At 43.6% G+C, this 14499-nt stretch overlaps 1 protein-coding gene across 2 annotated transcripts in view; it reads left to right on the top strand.

Moving 5' to 3' along the window:
• FRMD3 (FERM domain containing 3) overlaps positions 1-14499 on the top strand; it is a 293104-nt gene that overhangs the window by 172551 nt on the left and 106054 nt on the right. For both annotated transcript variants that reach the window (XM_004449475.5, XM_004449476.5), the window contains exons 4-5: positions 5242-5320; positions 10661-10758. In XM_004449475.5, coding sequence (XP_004449532.1) covers positions 5242-5320; positions 10661-10758 — 177 coding nt within the window. The remainder of the gene's footprint in view (positions 1-5241; positions 5321-10660; positions 10759-14499) is intronic.

Consider the following 14499-nt stretch of genomic DNA (forward strand, 5'->3'; position numbering starts at 1 on the left):
CCAAGGTGGCTCAGTGGTTGAGTGCCGACTTCCCATACACAAGGTCCTGGGTTCAATCCCCAGACCTGGCACCTCAAAAAAATTAAACAAAACAACAACAACAAAAAACCTTTATGGGATCCATTCAGACACTTCTGTGTGGTAGGCTTGGTGGCTGGTACCATCCCTTCTTCCAGAGCAAGAAGTTAGGTGGCTTGTGTAATGTTACTCTTGGAAGTCTAGTTGTAAAACCCAGGGGCTCATCCCTGGGTGGGTTTGGAGGTCCTTGTCACAGATGCTGAAACCTTAGTACCAGCAGTAGAGATGGCTGACCCAGTATCCTCCTGTGGGGCAATTCTGATGCCCTGTCTAGTAAAGCCCCACTGTGACTGTTCATGATGACACTGTTGGGGGAGAACCCCAGTCCAGGGTGTGTTTTTTAGTGCTCAAGAGTTACCTTCATGCCAGGTGCTTCTTGCTCCTTCACTACCTGCTGATTCTCTGCCACATATTTGGCACAGAGAAGAACCATCCTTTACCCCATCCCCTTTTCCCTGTGACTTAAGATAAAGGAGACGTGGAATCTGGAATGGAGCAGTGACACGTAGCAACTTGGAGGAGGAGAGAGACGTCTCTATAAGGGAATTTCTGACCTTAAACATGTCCCAAAGGAGTAAACGCCAGCTTCCAGGTCAGAACTGGAAGGCTCCTTTCTCAGCAATTCAACAGCTGGTGTGGGTGCGTGCCAGTGACCCAGTCTGGGGCTTCTGTCCCCAAGCCCACTGCCACCACATTTGGGGCTAAGGATCACATTGGTTTTCCCCATTTCCTTATTTAATGGCTTAAAATTTTAAATGGTTGTGTTCCTCCCCTTACTTGGTTTTCTAGAAGGTAATAAAGAGAGTCATTCTTACCTTCAAGGATTTGGTCAGAGCTGGGGTGAGAAGAGGGAATAGAGATAACAGAGTTGGGGGTGCCTTTTACCTCTTAAGCCCTTTCTGCTTTTTTCTTCTCCAGAGCATTCATGGCCTTCTGATATCACATATGATTTATTCATTCATTTATTTATTTTTTTATGGTACTGGGGGCCAGGGATTGAACCTGGGACCTTGTAGGTAGGAAGCTGGCACTCAGCCAGTGAGCCACATCGGCTCCCGTGGGTTGTTTTTTCAGTTTGTATTTGCTTGTTTGTTTTGTTTTTTTTAGGAGGCACTGGCAGCCAAACCCAGTGTAGGAAGCAGGAGCTCAATGGTTTGAGCCACATCAGCTCTCTATTTTGGTCTCATACCTGATTATTCCACCAGAATATGTTGCTCCATGAGGGCTGGATTTTTGTCTGTTTGTGGCTTTTACTTGTTCAATATCTAAAACAGTACCTGGTACCTAGTAAGTGCTCAAGAAATGTTTATTGATTGAATTAGTTAATTCCCCCTCTGGTGCAGCTATTTTAACCAACTTCAGTATCCCTGAATTTGTTCCAGATGTTGAGGGACAGGACTAGAGTTTATGATATAAGACTAAAGATTTTCAAAATATAAATCCTAGGAATTGCCATGGTAACAGAGACCATGAATCTTCTAAATCAGTATGTTGACTCCCAAGGGATGAGTGTGATGGCAGAACTTGGCTATTCTCCTTGGTATCGGCCTCAAAGGTTAGGGCTCATTGTTCATTTCTTCATTCATTCATTCATTCATTCATTCATTCATTCACTCACTCAACCAAATAAACAAAGACTCAGTATTTTATCAGTATTATCTCTGGGTATAAAATGCTGGCCAAGATATATAGGTGTATACCATCATGAATCTTGTCCTCCATACCTAGATCAACATTTTAAAAAACCCAGAACTTTCTCTTTTCAGCCTGTTCCAACCCTGTAAAGAAGCATTCCTTAGCGTGACTTGGAATTAATATAAATTTGTATACAAGGAGATATTAGGAACTTTGTGGCTTTTTCTGCATGGCTTAGCACTCAGAAAAAGGAATGAAGAGTATATGAAAGGAATGAAGAGTTTTGGTCTATTGTAAACTCAGGGTCATTGAAACACTGAGATGAGGCTATTGAGGGGAAGCAACAATTATGTCCAGAATAATGTTCCTTTCATCTATACTAATGTGGTGGCTGCTCCTGGGTCCACACTTTTAAGGAAGCCCAAAGGAGACAAAATTGTACACAGAGTAGAGGGACCAGAGTGTGAGGGTATTCAAAACTGTTTCAAGTGAGAGGCAGTTGAAAGGACTGGGAAAGATTATTTTAGAGAAGACTCAGAAGACCATGAGTGCTGACTTAAAATGACAGAGTACTTTCTGTGTGGGAGAAGCATTAGACCTTTCAGGAGCCTCTGGAGGACTTCCTAAGGTCAGAGGTATTCCAAGATGGCGGTCTGTAGTCAAAGGTATACTAAGATGGCCACCTATAGTCAGAGATATTGAAAGATGGCCACCTGGGGTGTTGTTTCTGGATCTCGCTGCCTGCGCTCTCAGGAAAAAGTCAAGTCCTGGTTTGTATTTGATGCTCTCAGATATTTATTGGAACTAGCCTAGGGCATGGTAACCAGATACACTGACAAGGTGGAAGAGAAAATGACAGCTCTAGTGTGGGAGCCCCTTCTGTAATCCTCCTTTCCCCAGTCAATATTCTGATTCTATTTTTCTGTTCCCCTGAAAATGTTTTTCTAATACCTATTGACCCAACAATTCAAATTTTGGGAGTCTGTATTATAGAAATAAAAATACAGTTACTTAGGGGTCTCTATATACAAGGATGTGTGTATATTATGGAATTGTTTGAACTGAAAAAATGTGAAAACAACCTGAATGGTAGTTAATAGGGAATAATTGAGTAAGTTCTGGGTATCCAGAGCTTAGAAGAGGACCCTGACCTCCAGAAATGAACGCAGCCTGGCTGACACCTTAATTACAGTTTTGTGAGACCTTGAGCAAATGACCTGCTATGCCAAGGCCAGATTCCTGGCCCATAGAAATTGTGAGATGGTAAAAATAAATAAGTGTTTTTTTTTTGTTTTGTTATTTCAGAGCTGTACCAGGGCTTGAACCCAGGACCTTGTAGATGGGAAGCAGGTGCTCAACCATTGAACTATATTCTCTTCACAAATGCATGTCGTGTTAAGCCACTAAAAAAATAGATTCTGATGTATCCATAATATGAACTAATATGCAGCTATTATAAGAATGAGTTAAACCTCTAAATTCCTAGATGGATGGCCAGGAAAGAGAATTAAGTGAGAAAATCAAGAGAAACATATATAGTATGATCTCATTTTGTAAGAATAAATGATTTTAAAAATCACTCCACATAGGTAATTATGTTTGCAAACATTCGCGCGAGGAATGTAGAGGAGTTGGAAAAATGTAGACAAAGTTCTTAACAAAGGTTGGAGAATTTGGGGGTGAAGTGGGGTGAAGACCTGAAGAACAGAAGGGCAAGACTAGAGACAAAGTGAAGGCAATTGAAGGGGATGACTCAATTATCTGCCTGCCTGCCTGCTTCACCCCTTCTTCCCTCCCTGCCTACTTACCTACCTAACTACATTTCTTCATTGAGTGTGCTTGAACATGTGTTAATTTCGAGGACATGAATAAAAGCAAGGGAGAGAGAGAAAGAGAGCGAGCGGGAGGAAGAAAATGAGAAGATTCCTTCTCTTTTCATGCCATCCCCATCTTTTGCTCTCTTCTTCTCTTCTATTAAAGACAACCCAGGGGTTTTATGATTTAAGAAATCATTAGTGTTAACACTTTAAGGGTAGTGATTTAAAGAAATTTGAAGGTATCTGGGGGATGTGTAAAGATGCACATATTTAGAGTTAAAACTGAATTTCTAGATTTTATGAATGACAAATAACTTGAGAATCATTTGCATTTTCTACTGTTTCTTCGCTGTATAGGGGGTGCCCATTTTCTCTTTGTGCTCTAGAAAGGTGTCCCCTTTCTTAAATCTAGGGAATACACAGATTAGGAGCAACCAACTCAGTTAAGAAATAAGCTAGTCCCTGGTGGGCAAGGAAAGACATTAAATGGGAAAAAACTCAGATTTATCTTGTGTGTGTGTGTCAATATGTGTGTTTAATCAGTTTTCCTCTGCTGAGATGACCAGTAAGATGTCAGAGTGTTTCTTGTGATTTGAATTCTTTCTATCGAGTTATTTTTAAGTGTATTTCTTTTCCATATTAAAGTAGCCTCATTATACATTCATTTTTGTTGCAAAAGCACTTTCTACATGAAGAATTTGTTCAGAATAGCCCAGACATTGTAAGTTTGACTGGTGATTTAACCCCTGCTTATCATGAAGCAGAAGTTCGAAGAGAATCGGATGCTGATCCCAAATAACTATACTGATACAAAGATAAAAACTAAGTGGGTATGTCAGATGCATAGAAATAATCATACTAACAACCATATTTCCTTGAGTTTTATAAGTTAACTGAAATCTAAATTCATTTTACTACATTTGAGTACATTTATTAGATTAATATTGCAGGTCAGTAGTTGTCTTATGGATGGTGTTTTGGAATGAAGGAAATCCTGCAGAGTACTATTAGCTGATCGTTGAGTTCTGAATGTTTGATGCAATTAGAACATTCTAGAATCATAAGCTTCAGCCAAATTTCAGTCTGCCTAGTGCAGTATTGAATTAGATGAACCAGGAAGTTATAAAAGTAGTAATTTCCACACAGGCCACAGCCCCATAGGTAGATACTTCCAAAATCTATAAAGAAGGATCTGCACTTGGCCAGCTCCATTTAAAAAATCTTGATTCTAATTCAAAGGCACCCACCATTTTGAGAAAACGAGTTATGTGTGGTGACACTTTTTCCACCTCACAGGCTAAAAAATCGTTCACTAGGCTAAAAACCTGAATGGTACTTCATGGGCAATTTATCTGTCACAAGGGGTGGGAAGAATAGGAAGAGAAAATATTATCTGGAGCTGTGACCTTGACCTTGGGAAAAATGAAGTCCTGAAGGGGAGCTGTGAAATGGAAAAATGGCTCCCTGACTAGGTTGTCTGTATTCTGCATCCGCTTGGGTGTCCTGTCAAACATTTCCTTTGAGTTTTGTTGTCGCTGTAGCTTTGTTTCCTTGGACATAATATCTGTTTCTTCCAGAAAAATCACCTTCTGCCCTCCCCCCATCCCCACCCCAAGCTAGTCTGTCAGGCTTCATGGCTGACCCTCCTGTGTGTGTTTGAGTCCATGGTCTTTTGCTGCTTTTCTCATGCCTTTTCTTTATAATGTTTCAGCTCATCCACCATACACCATGTGCTTTAGAGTGAAATTCTACCCACATGAACCCTTGAAGATTAAAGAAGAGCTCACAAGGTATTTTTTGTTTGTTTGTATGTTTAACGTGCACCCTTAACCAGCCAGGGCCTTCACGTCTTACAGGTGAGACACCTGCCTCCTGCCCAGGGCGAACGACTCAACCAAGCAGGTGCTGGACGCAGCACTTCAGCTTGGAACGTTTCTCTAACACTTAATTGCCTTGAGATTTTTCAAGCAGTTGTCATCGGGAGTGTAATTAACTGCGCAAAAAAGCAGTGGTTATGAGGGGGAGGTGCGCTCTGAAAACATCTGATAGCAGGGTGCTAAAAATAAATAGAAGATGGCTGTCTTTAGGAGACGGGCGAATTCGTAGCTAGTGCAGTCCCAGTTCATAGGGCCTGTCGTGCATCTAAGCTTTCCTGGGAGGGGAAAGATCACTTGATAGAATAGACTGTTTCTGTCATCCTGTATTTCACTTACTCAATGACTGGCTGCCCTCAATTTGTAGACTCTTAGCCCAACTCTCCTTCCAGAATTTTCCAGCCCTCTGATCTCCTTCTTTCTCATCTCCCACTGCTGGGGCCATATTCATTCCACCTTCTGGAGTCTTTGCTTCCTTGAACAACCTCGGCAGAAGTTGCTGAGCAGGATCCTGGATGGGCCACACTGATGGTGAAAGGAGAGCTGTCGTGAGGCTTAGTTCATGGCGCAGCTCTGGTTTGGTGGCCACAAAAATCCCAGTGTATAATCATCTATCAAAATAATCTGCATAGGTGCAGATGGAACAGAAAAGCAAATGCAGTTTTCTCTGAACATCATCTGCAGGGGGGAGGTTCTGGGTTCTTGGATTTTTTGCTTTCTTGTTACTCACGGGTTTCTGGTACAGCTTGACCGTGGTGGTGCAGAGGTGACTTTGCAGTGAGCAGATGGTTATGTTCTCTATTATTAACTTGCCCACAGCCATTTAGTAAAGTTTGTGCTGGAGGGGTAGGGGTGGGGGTGGGGGAAAGGAGGGTTACATAGATAACGGACATTATAAGTGAGGGTTAGTTTTTGCAATGGGCCTGCAGTTTTTTGTTTTTGTTTCTTTTTGAGATAAAATTCACAAACTATAAAATTCACCACTTTAACTATTTTAAAGTGTACATCCTTTAAGTACATCCACAATGTAGTACAACTATCACCACTATCTAGTTCTTAAGCATTTTTATTACGTTAAAGGACACTCATACCCATTAAGCAGCTCCCCTTATCCCCACCCCTGCAACCACTAATCTACTTTCTGTCTCTATGGAGTCCCTATTTTGGACATTTCATATAAATGAAATCATAAAGTATGGGGCCCTGGCCTACTTTTTGTTTGAATAATTTATTCATTTATTTGATCACTTCCTGCTATCTGCATAGCCCAGGGACTGATGAGCCAAAAAAAAAAAAAAAAAAAAAATCAAAGAGAGAGAGGTTGAGATTTATCCTGCACTCGGTATGCTACCAGTGTAATTAGGAAGATAAAATTTTTAAAAAAGTAAAATATTAATGCCAGGTATTATTTGGTCAGATGCCAAAATGTATCACTTTTGTCATTTGTTTGCTTTTTTAATCTTGTCTGAAGGATAAAAAATTGAATCCTTTTTTGTTGAGTAAAGTATCATTTGAAAATAAAAGAATATAAAGTTTTAGTTAACTCTAGTTAGACCCCTGTTAATTAAATCTGTTAGCATTTCCCTGCCCTTGGCTGAATAGCCAAGGAATGAATAGTGGAATATTGTGAACATTTTGCTGTTTGGAAAGGAAATTACGACCATCTTGTGCCCTTGCACGGGTGAAAATGTTTTGTTTTGTTTCTTTAAATCAACACAATTCTTAGAGTTCAAAACTAATTTAGAAACTGTGGAGTGCTTTAGGTACTTATTATTTAAACCTTTAACTTGAAAACGTTTAATTTTTCTTGTTTGTTTATATTGTTATTTTATTTAAGATTAATTTAAGATTTGAAAATAATTAAAAATATGGGAAGTTCAGAACATATTCATGACCCTGCTTAGGAATAAAGAAATGTTGAGAAAAGACAGGTTTAGAAGAGCAAAAAACAAAAATCTTCACAAAATATAGATATTTGAAATCATTTTCATCCTTTCTTTGTCTCTCCATTTAAGCAGTCACCTTACCATTCTTTAGATTTCTGGAGCTTTGGTCAATGCCATATACAATTGAATGCAATCAGAAGTATGCTAGTTTCTATTTTTCCAGTAAGAACCATCTTTAAATTCATGGTCGGCAGAAAAGCAATATCACTAATGGTGGTAGAATAATTTATGTCCAGGTCCTCTTGCATTTCCATTGCTTAATCCTTTGGTGCAGGACTAATACAAAAGGAAGATGCATTATTATTATTATTATTATTATTTGTTGGCCATTGTCTTAAAACATGAGTATCCTGAACAGGAATCCAGTTAGCAGGCTCCGTGGATCCACAATCATCTATGATTATCTCCAGACAACATTGGTATGCTCAAGGGCCAATGCCAGGATATGATGGAAGCTGATTTCCTTTTCTCAGGAAGCTTTCATCAGCCTTGATTTCTGGGTTATGGGATTAGAAACCAAACCTCTCATTCATGAGTAAGTAGTTACATGAAACTATTCTTCACTACTAAACTCATCGAAAAGTAGAAACTAATGATTTTATGGTCAGCGTTTGCATTCCAGCAAGAAGAAAAGAAACCTCGTGATGTTTGGCCTGGTAGTTTACAGTCCCTGAAAAAGGAAAGATTTTATAATTTCAGGTTTTTGTGTGACCTTGGGATTGTGACTAGTCCAGGGCCACGGACCTGAAAGTCCCAGACCAGCGTCACCCGGGGACTTGTTATAAATGCAAACTCTTGTTCCCTGCCCCAGATTTACTGAATCAGAAACTCCAGGGTGGGGCCCAGCAATTTGTGTGTATGTGTATATTTAAGACCTCCAGGTGATTCTAAAGCATGCTGAAATTAGAGAACCACTGCTCTAAGGCAATTTGGACTTTTAAGAGTATTAGTTTCTGGGGAGGGGATGTAGCTCAAGTGTTTGAGTGCCTGCTTCCCTTGTACGAGGTCCTGGGTTTGATCCCCAGTACTTCCTTAAAAAAAAAAAAAGGAAAAAAGTATTAGCTTTTGGCAGACTTGGTAGCCAAAACTAGTTAAAGGTAGAGGAAAGCTGTGCTTCTCCTCTCCCACCTCTGCTGGGTGGAGTGTCACGATGAAAGCAAGTCTCAGACTGGTTTCTGCCACGTACGTAAGTTCATTAGCAGTGGACTCAAGCCTACCGCAGCCTGTTCTGTAATCTCAGTGAGGGGGAGTAGAGGGTTCCTGCGGTAAATGCAACAAAGCGGCAGGATCCAGTGCATGCCAGGGTCATTCTGTCCACCGAAGCCTCCCTCAATGACCAAACACGGGACCTAACAGAGACTTGGACCAAACTGCTCCTTCAAGGGCCCAGGCTGCTTGGACGACCAGCCTTAGGCCTAGTTCAGGGAGGGTGACAGTGCCGGGGCAGTGTTTCTAAACATTCCACGGACCGTGAGTATCACTCGTGTCACCCATGAGCACATCACTACTCCCTTCACTTGTGCCCATGAACTCAACCTCCGACACTTGTGAAAATTCAGTCCCTTGGTCTAAGTCCAGAAGGTGGGCTTCTGTTTATGGATGGCAAACTTTGAGTAAACTGCCTCTGATGGATAGATTAGAACCAGTGTGCAGGCGTGCTGAACTGCTTGAACCGAGATATTTTTTCTCATGCAGTTTTTAAAAATTGAGATATAATTCAAATTCCATAAAACTCACCCTTGTAAAGTATACAATTCAGTGGTTTTCAATATATTCACAAAGACATGCCCCCATCACCATTGTCTAATTCCAGAACATTTCCATTGCTCCAAAAAGAAACCCCATACCCACTGGCAGTCACGCTCCATTCCTTCCTGCCCCCAGCCCAAGGCAACCACCAGTCCACTTTCTCTCCCTATGGATTTACCTATTTTGTATATTTCATGTGAGTGGGTCATACACTATGTGCCTTTTATGTTTGGCTTCTTTCACTTAGAAAAATGTTTTCTTGGTTTATCCATGTTGTAGCTGATTTGTGTATCAGTACTTTATTTTTATTGCCAAATAATATTCCCTTGTATAGGTATACCACATTTCATTTATCCATTCATCAGTTGATGGACATTTGGATTGCTCCCACTTTTTAGCTATTAGGAATAATGGTGCTATGAACATTCGTATATGAGTTTTTACGTGGATCCAGGTCCTGATTTAATTGGGCCTGGGGGAAGCCCACTCCACAGTATTTTGAAAAGCTCCCACAGGTGGCTGTAAGGTGCAGTCAGGATTGAGAACCTCTGCAGAAAGAATCATGTGCACACCTGCAAAATTACTTTAGTCAGAAATGAGAGATCCCAGGCCTGAAGAAGTGAATGAAAGAATTAACACAGCAAAGAAAGAAATCTGAAGAGGGCTTGATGGAGAGTGACAAAAGGAGCATGAGTTGAAGGTTGCAAACTGGAGACCCCTCGGCCAAATTGGGCCCTCATATACTTTGGCTTTGGGACCACAGTGTTGTGTTTTTTTTTTTTTTAAGTAGAATGTGTTGCAACATTTAAAATTCAAAGGATTTCATTTATAAATTGAAGGTCCCTTATTTTCTGGATAAGCTGGACACATCTGGCCCACTTTGCTACTTGTTGGTGCTGGGCTGGAGCCCGTGGTGGCTGACCCCTCGGAGGCAATGGCTGCTTTCCATCTCGCCCCCCCTCTGCCCCGTATGCCAGCTCATTTCACTCACTGACAAGCTTGCCCAGCCTCCGGAGGAATTTGAGTCTGTAATCCCTGGACAGAGGGAGAGGACACTAAGCAGATGACAGCTCCAGTTGAGAAGGCATTGGTTTTTTGGCCTCATAACCGTATCTCTTGGAGATCAATTAATATGAGCCTGCCTGCCCCCTGAGAAATGATGGGGCTAATCTTGGTGTATTGATTGAATCCATTTTCTGCTTCAAACAGACTTTCAAAGAACTTGGGCAGCAGGTAACTGGGTGGTGGCGATGGCGGCCGTGGCTGTCACTGTGTGGCCCAGCAGCAGCAGGTGACAGGGTCCTGGTGCCTCTCGTGACTCGGCAATAAGGTCGAGGCCGCCCAGCACTGGGAGCTCATAAGACCTGCTTCCGGTTTGCTGAGATCAGAAGGCCCCTCTGAATTGGCCTCTGCTGACTCCAGGAGGGCCTGGGCCTGTCTCAGTCACTCCTCAGGGCTGGGGAGGACCCTGGTGATGCAGGTGGCTAAAGCATGCATAATCCTCTACTTCTTCCATGCATTGGCCAAAACTCAGGCAACTTTTTCTCCTTTTGTTTTGCAGGTACCTTTTGTACCTGCAAGTTAAGAGAGATATTTTCCATGGTCGGCTGCTCTGCTCCTTTTCGGATGCTGCCTACCTGGGTGCCTGCATCGTGCAAGGTAAGAGTAGCCACGGCTCACCCACCCTGCGTTATGCTGGGCTGCAAAGAGGTGCCTGCGGGGCTTTGGCTGTGCAGAGCCCTCCGTCCTCCTCCACCTGCACGGCCTGCCTGGACCTGGGAGGGCTGGTAGCTCGGCAGCACGGCCCGTCCTCATCTTCCCTCCCAAATGCCCCGGTGGAAGGCTTGGCTGCATGGCTCATGGGAGCCTCTGCCAAAATGAAGCACCCATCAAGAACCATGGAACTCAGAGTCTTTCAAAGGGGCTGGGTGGTGTGGTTTTATAAGAAGCCCTAAAGGGCTGCGGGACATTCTCTGCTTTGAGCTCAGCTCGCCGGGCAGGGCCTGGTAGACTATCGGACAGGGCATAACTATGACCAGGAAGGTAGGTGTCAAATAGGGGGGGCACCCTTGGACATGTTTTCCTATATTTGTGTTCACCTGTGTGTGTGTGTGTCTATACATATGCCTTAGTTTGCCAGGGCTGCTATTATAAACAACAGGTGTTTGGCCTAAACAGCAGGAAGTTATTGTCTCACAGCTTTGGAGGCTACAAGTTCAAAATCCAGGGACCAGCAGGATCATGCTTTTTCTGAAGTCGGTGGCATTCTGGTGGTGAGTCACGGGCAGTCTGTGTCCAGTACTCGGCCTCTGCCATCCGTCTCCTTCCTCTCTTACTCCTGTGCTCAGATGTTCTCTCTTGTAAGGACTCCAGTCACCCTGGAGTAAGACCCACCCTGATTAACTAATACTTTTGAAGGTCCTATTTGAAAAATGGTTTGTACCCACAGCACCAGGACTGAGACTTGCACAGGTCTTGGTGGGGGACAGGATTCAATCCATAATGACATTTACTGTCTCTAGTTCCTCGGCGTTGGAACACCAGCTTCACAGCACCCGTACCTCAGTTTGACTGTCACGTCCCTCATTTCCTTCTTACCTAAGTTCCTTAAGCTTTCTTTTCAATTAAATGGGATGGTGAGAATTTCTTTGCTGGCTGTGCAAAGGGTTCCGGGGCTACCAGGGCCCTGGCCAGGGGCGTTGGCAGGCTGTTATTTTTAGGGTTGAACAAGCCTCAGGGGGTGGGAGCCCAGCAAGTACAGTTGACCTAGGGTTGCCTTCTGGGTGTTTTCTGCCTTGAATGAAGGCCCCCGGGGGTTCCAGCACATCGCCATGGTGACTGACGGCACCAGGGGAACACTGGCTCAGGTGCTCGGGCTCCCCTGGGACCAGTCGGGAGGCACCCAAGTGCTGCAGTCACAAACGAATGCTAAGGACAAGTTTATGACTTGGGAGGCGGAGGAGGGAGAAGGGGAGGAGAGGGAGGAGAGGCGGAGGAGGAGGGAGGGAGGGAAAGACGGGGGAAGGGGGAGAGGTTGAGATGATCGGGAGCAGGTTCATCTTAAGACCCTGGAATAAGGAAGGAGCTTACAAGGGGGCATACGTGGAGCTTACAGTGGGCAGAAGTGGATCACAGGTGCCAACCTTCTGGCTGTCAAATGCTGAGGAATAATTCGTCATTCTGCTTAAGAGAGACACCCACCTCCTCAGGGGATTTCCCCGTCTCTCACCCCTGTCCACGTGGGATCCTCTGTGTGGTTTCTTTGATCCTTCTTCCAGGTTTTTTTCTCAGAGAATTCTGAAGCGGTGTGTCTTTTTTCCCCCCTTCCCTGGGAGCAACCTAGTTCTCAGTATCAGATTTTATCACAGGTGTCACCCTTGGGGACACGTTACAAAGGTAACAGTGTTCAGAACTGGGGTGACTGTGATGGAGAATAGGGGTTATGCCTTCTGTCTGCCCTGCAGGTGATTCCGAGAACTGCCCACCCATGCCTGGGGGCAGGGAAGTTAGAACCCCAGAGTTCTCTTCCTTCACGGAGAAGGTTTGCAAATCCCAGCTAAGGGTCCATTGTTTTTGGTAAGGGAACAGTGACGCCATACCCAAGCAACACACCAGCACCTGAGGATTTCAGAATGCATTAGGCATTAATGAAATATTGTCCGTTCTCTAAGGACAAACTCAATATGGGTCTGAAATGGAAAGTTCTCCATCCAGGTTTATGTTTGAAACAAAGCCGTAAAGGCTCCATTCCGAAGAGAGGAGTCCTCATTTATCCTTCACTGCTCTTATCCCTGACCACACACCCTCTATCGATGCCCTGGAAAAGGTAGAACTGGAAGTGGGCTGGCAGACCTGGAAATAACCTTCCGACTGTAAAATGCAGTGCTGTCTCTGAGTCATTTGTAATGAGTCCAGCAAAATCCTTGAGGGGAAACCTTCAGCCGCTCTGGAGATGAGCTTAGAAATGCAGATCGGCTTTGTCAGATCCTCTTCTTACTGAGAGGAATAGGGAATATGTAGTAAATGATTAGAAAGTGTGAGGCAATGCGGCTTTTCAGGGGCTTCTTGTTTGTTAAAGCTGATTTAAGGAGCTTTGTGTGTGTAAAAGACTGTATGTCACCCAGAGGCTTGCTACCTGTACTTTCTGAATGAAATGAGCATAGTAAACATAGGACATGTATTTTCCTTCGAAACTATGAACACACAAAGTCCTAGGGCTCTCTGTCTTAGGTAAAAATCTCCTTTCCTATGAAGTAGCGAATGGAGGGATTGCTGAGCTTTCTGTCTCCTCCGCCTGTTCAAGCCCTGTGGATGTTTTGGCCCCTTCTGAATAGCCACCACTCAGTCCCTATGTCAGTTCCTCTGAGAAGTCTTCCTGGACTGCTCTATCTAAAGCAACCCCACTCCCAGCCCCCTGGTGCATCATTCTTTAGCACGATCATCTGTTTTCCTGTTTTCAGCACATCTGTCTGAAATTATTTTCTTGAGCTGCTTCTGAGTTTATTTTGCATTTTCCCCTCTGCAGAAACCAAGTTCCAAGGGAGTAGGACTTCGGTTGCCTTTTTCACTGTAGTATCCCTGCATCCAACACAGGGGTTTCTCCAACAAATACGTTAAACGAAATCAGTGTACTTACCTAAATTGCACCAATATATGCTTTTTCTGTCCTACTTGGGAAAGAATGGTTGGTTCCCTGCTTGGAAAGTATTCGCCCTCATTCATCTATTTGTCCATGTGTTTGTTCTCCAAACATTTATTGAGCAGCTGCTATGTGAAATACAAAGTCCCTGTGGGAAGAGAGAAAGGTAAGCAGGCAATTGTGATGATGGGTTAATGGCTAAATAGAGGGAAACTTGGGATGTACGAGAACGCTTAGAAGGGGCTCCCAAATCAGTAACTGTGAGTCAGGGAAGGCTCGCCAAGGCGCTGACACTGGAGCTGAAGCGCCCCCTTTCTCTAGCCTTTTGGACTGTGTCCTCCAGACAGAGGAAATGCTTGCTTGCCCTTTATGTTACGTCACCGGATCCCAACCCACCCTTGTGCCTCAAACTCTCTGGATTTTTCTGATGTCACATTCCCTTAGAAAAGTACTAGGTCCTGTTTCAGAGCATAAGCCACCCACGGTATGTATGCCATTTGTCACAGCTTCCCCTTCCCCCAAGGCTTGTATAGAAGAAAGAACCCTGAGCTGCAGACCCAACTCATGATGGTATGACAAACAGAATTTGAATCGTTAGAAGTTCTTAATCATAAAAAACAAAAAACAAAAAACCTGTCTTCTGCTTAAGCTGCAGTCAGAGTTAAAGACATGCTTTAATGGTCAAGGGGCATGGCATGTGACAGGAAGCGTGGGCCTTCACCCTGCCAGCACAGTGGGTGGTTCCACACAGTCTCTTCTCT

This window comes from Dasypus novemcinctus, chromosome 8, assembly GCF_030445035.2.
Source record: "Dasypus novemcinctus isolate mDasNov1 chromosome 8, mDasNov1.1.hap2, whole genome shotgun sequence".
In the NCBI taxonomy this organism is placed as follows: Eukaryota; Metazoa; Chordata; class Mammalia; order Cingulata; family Dasypodidae; genus Dasypus; species Dasypus novemcinctus.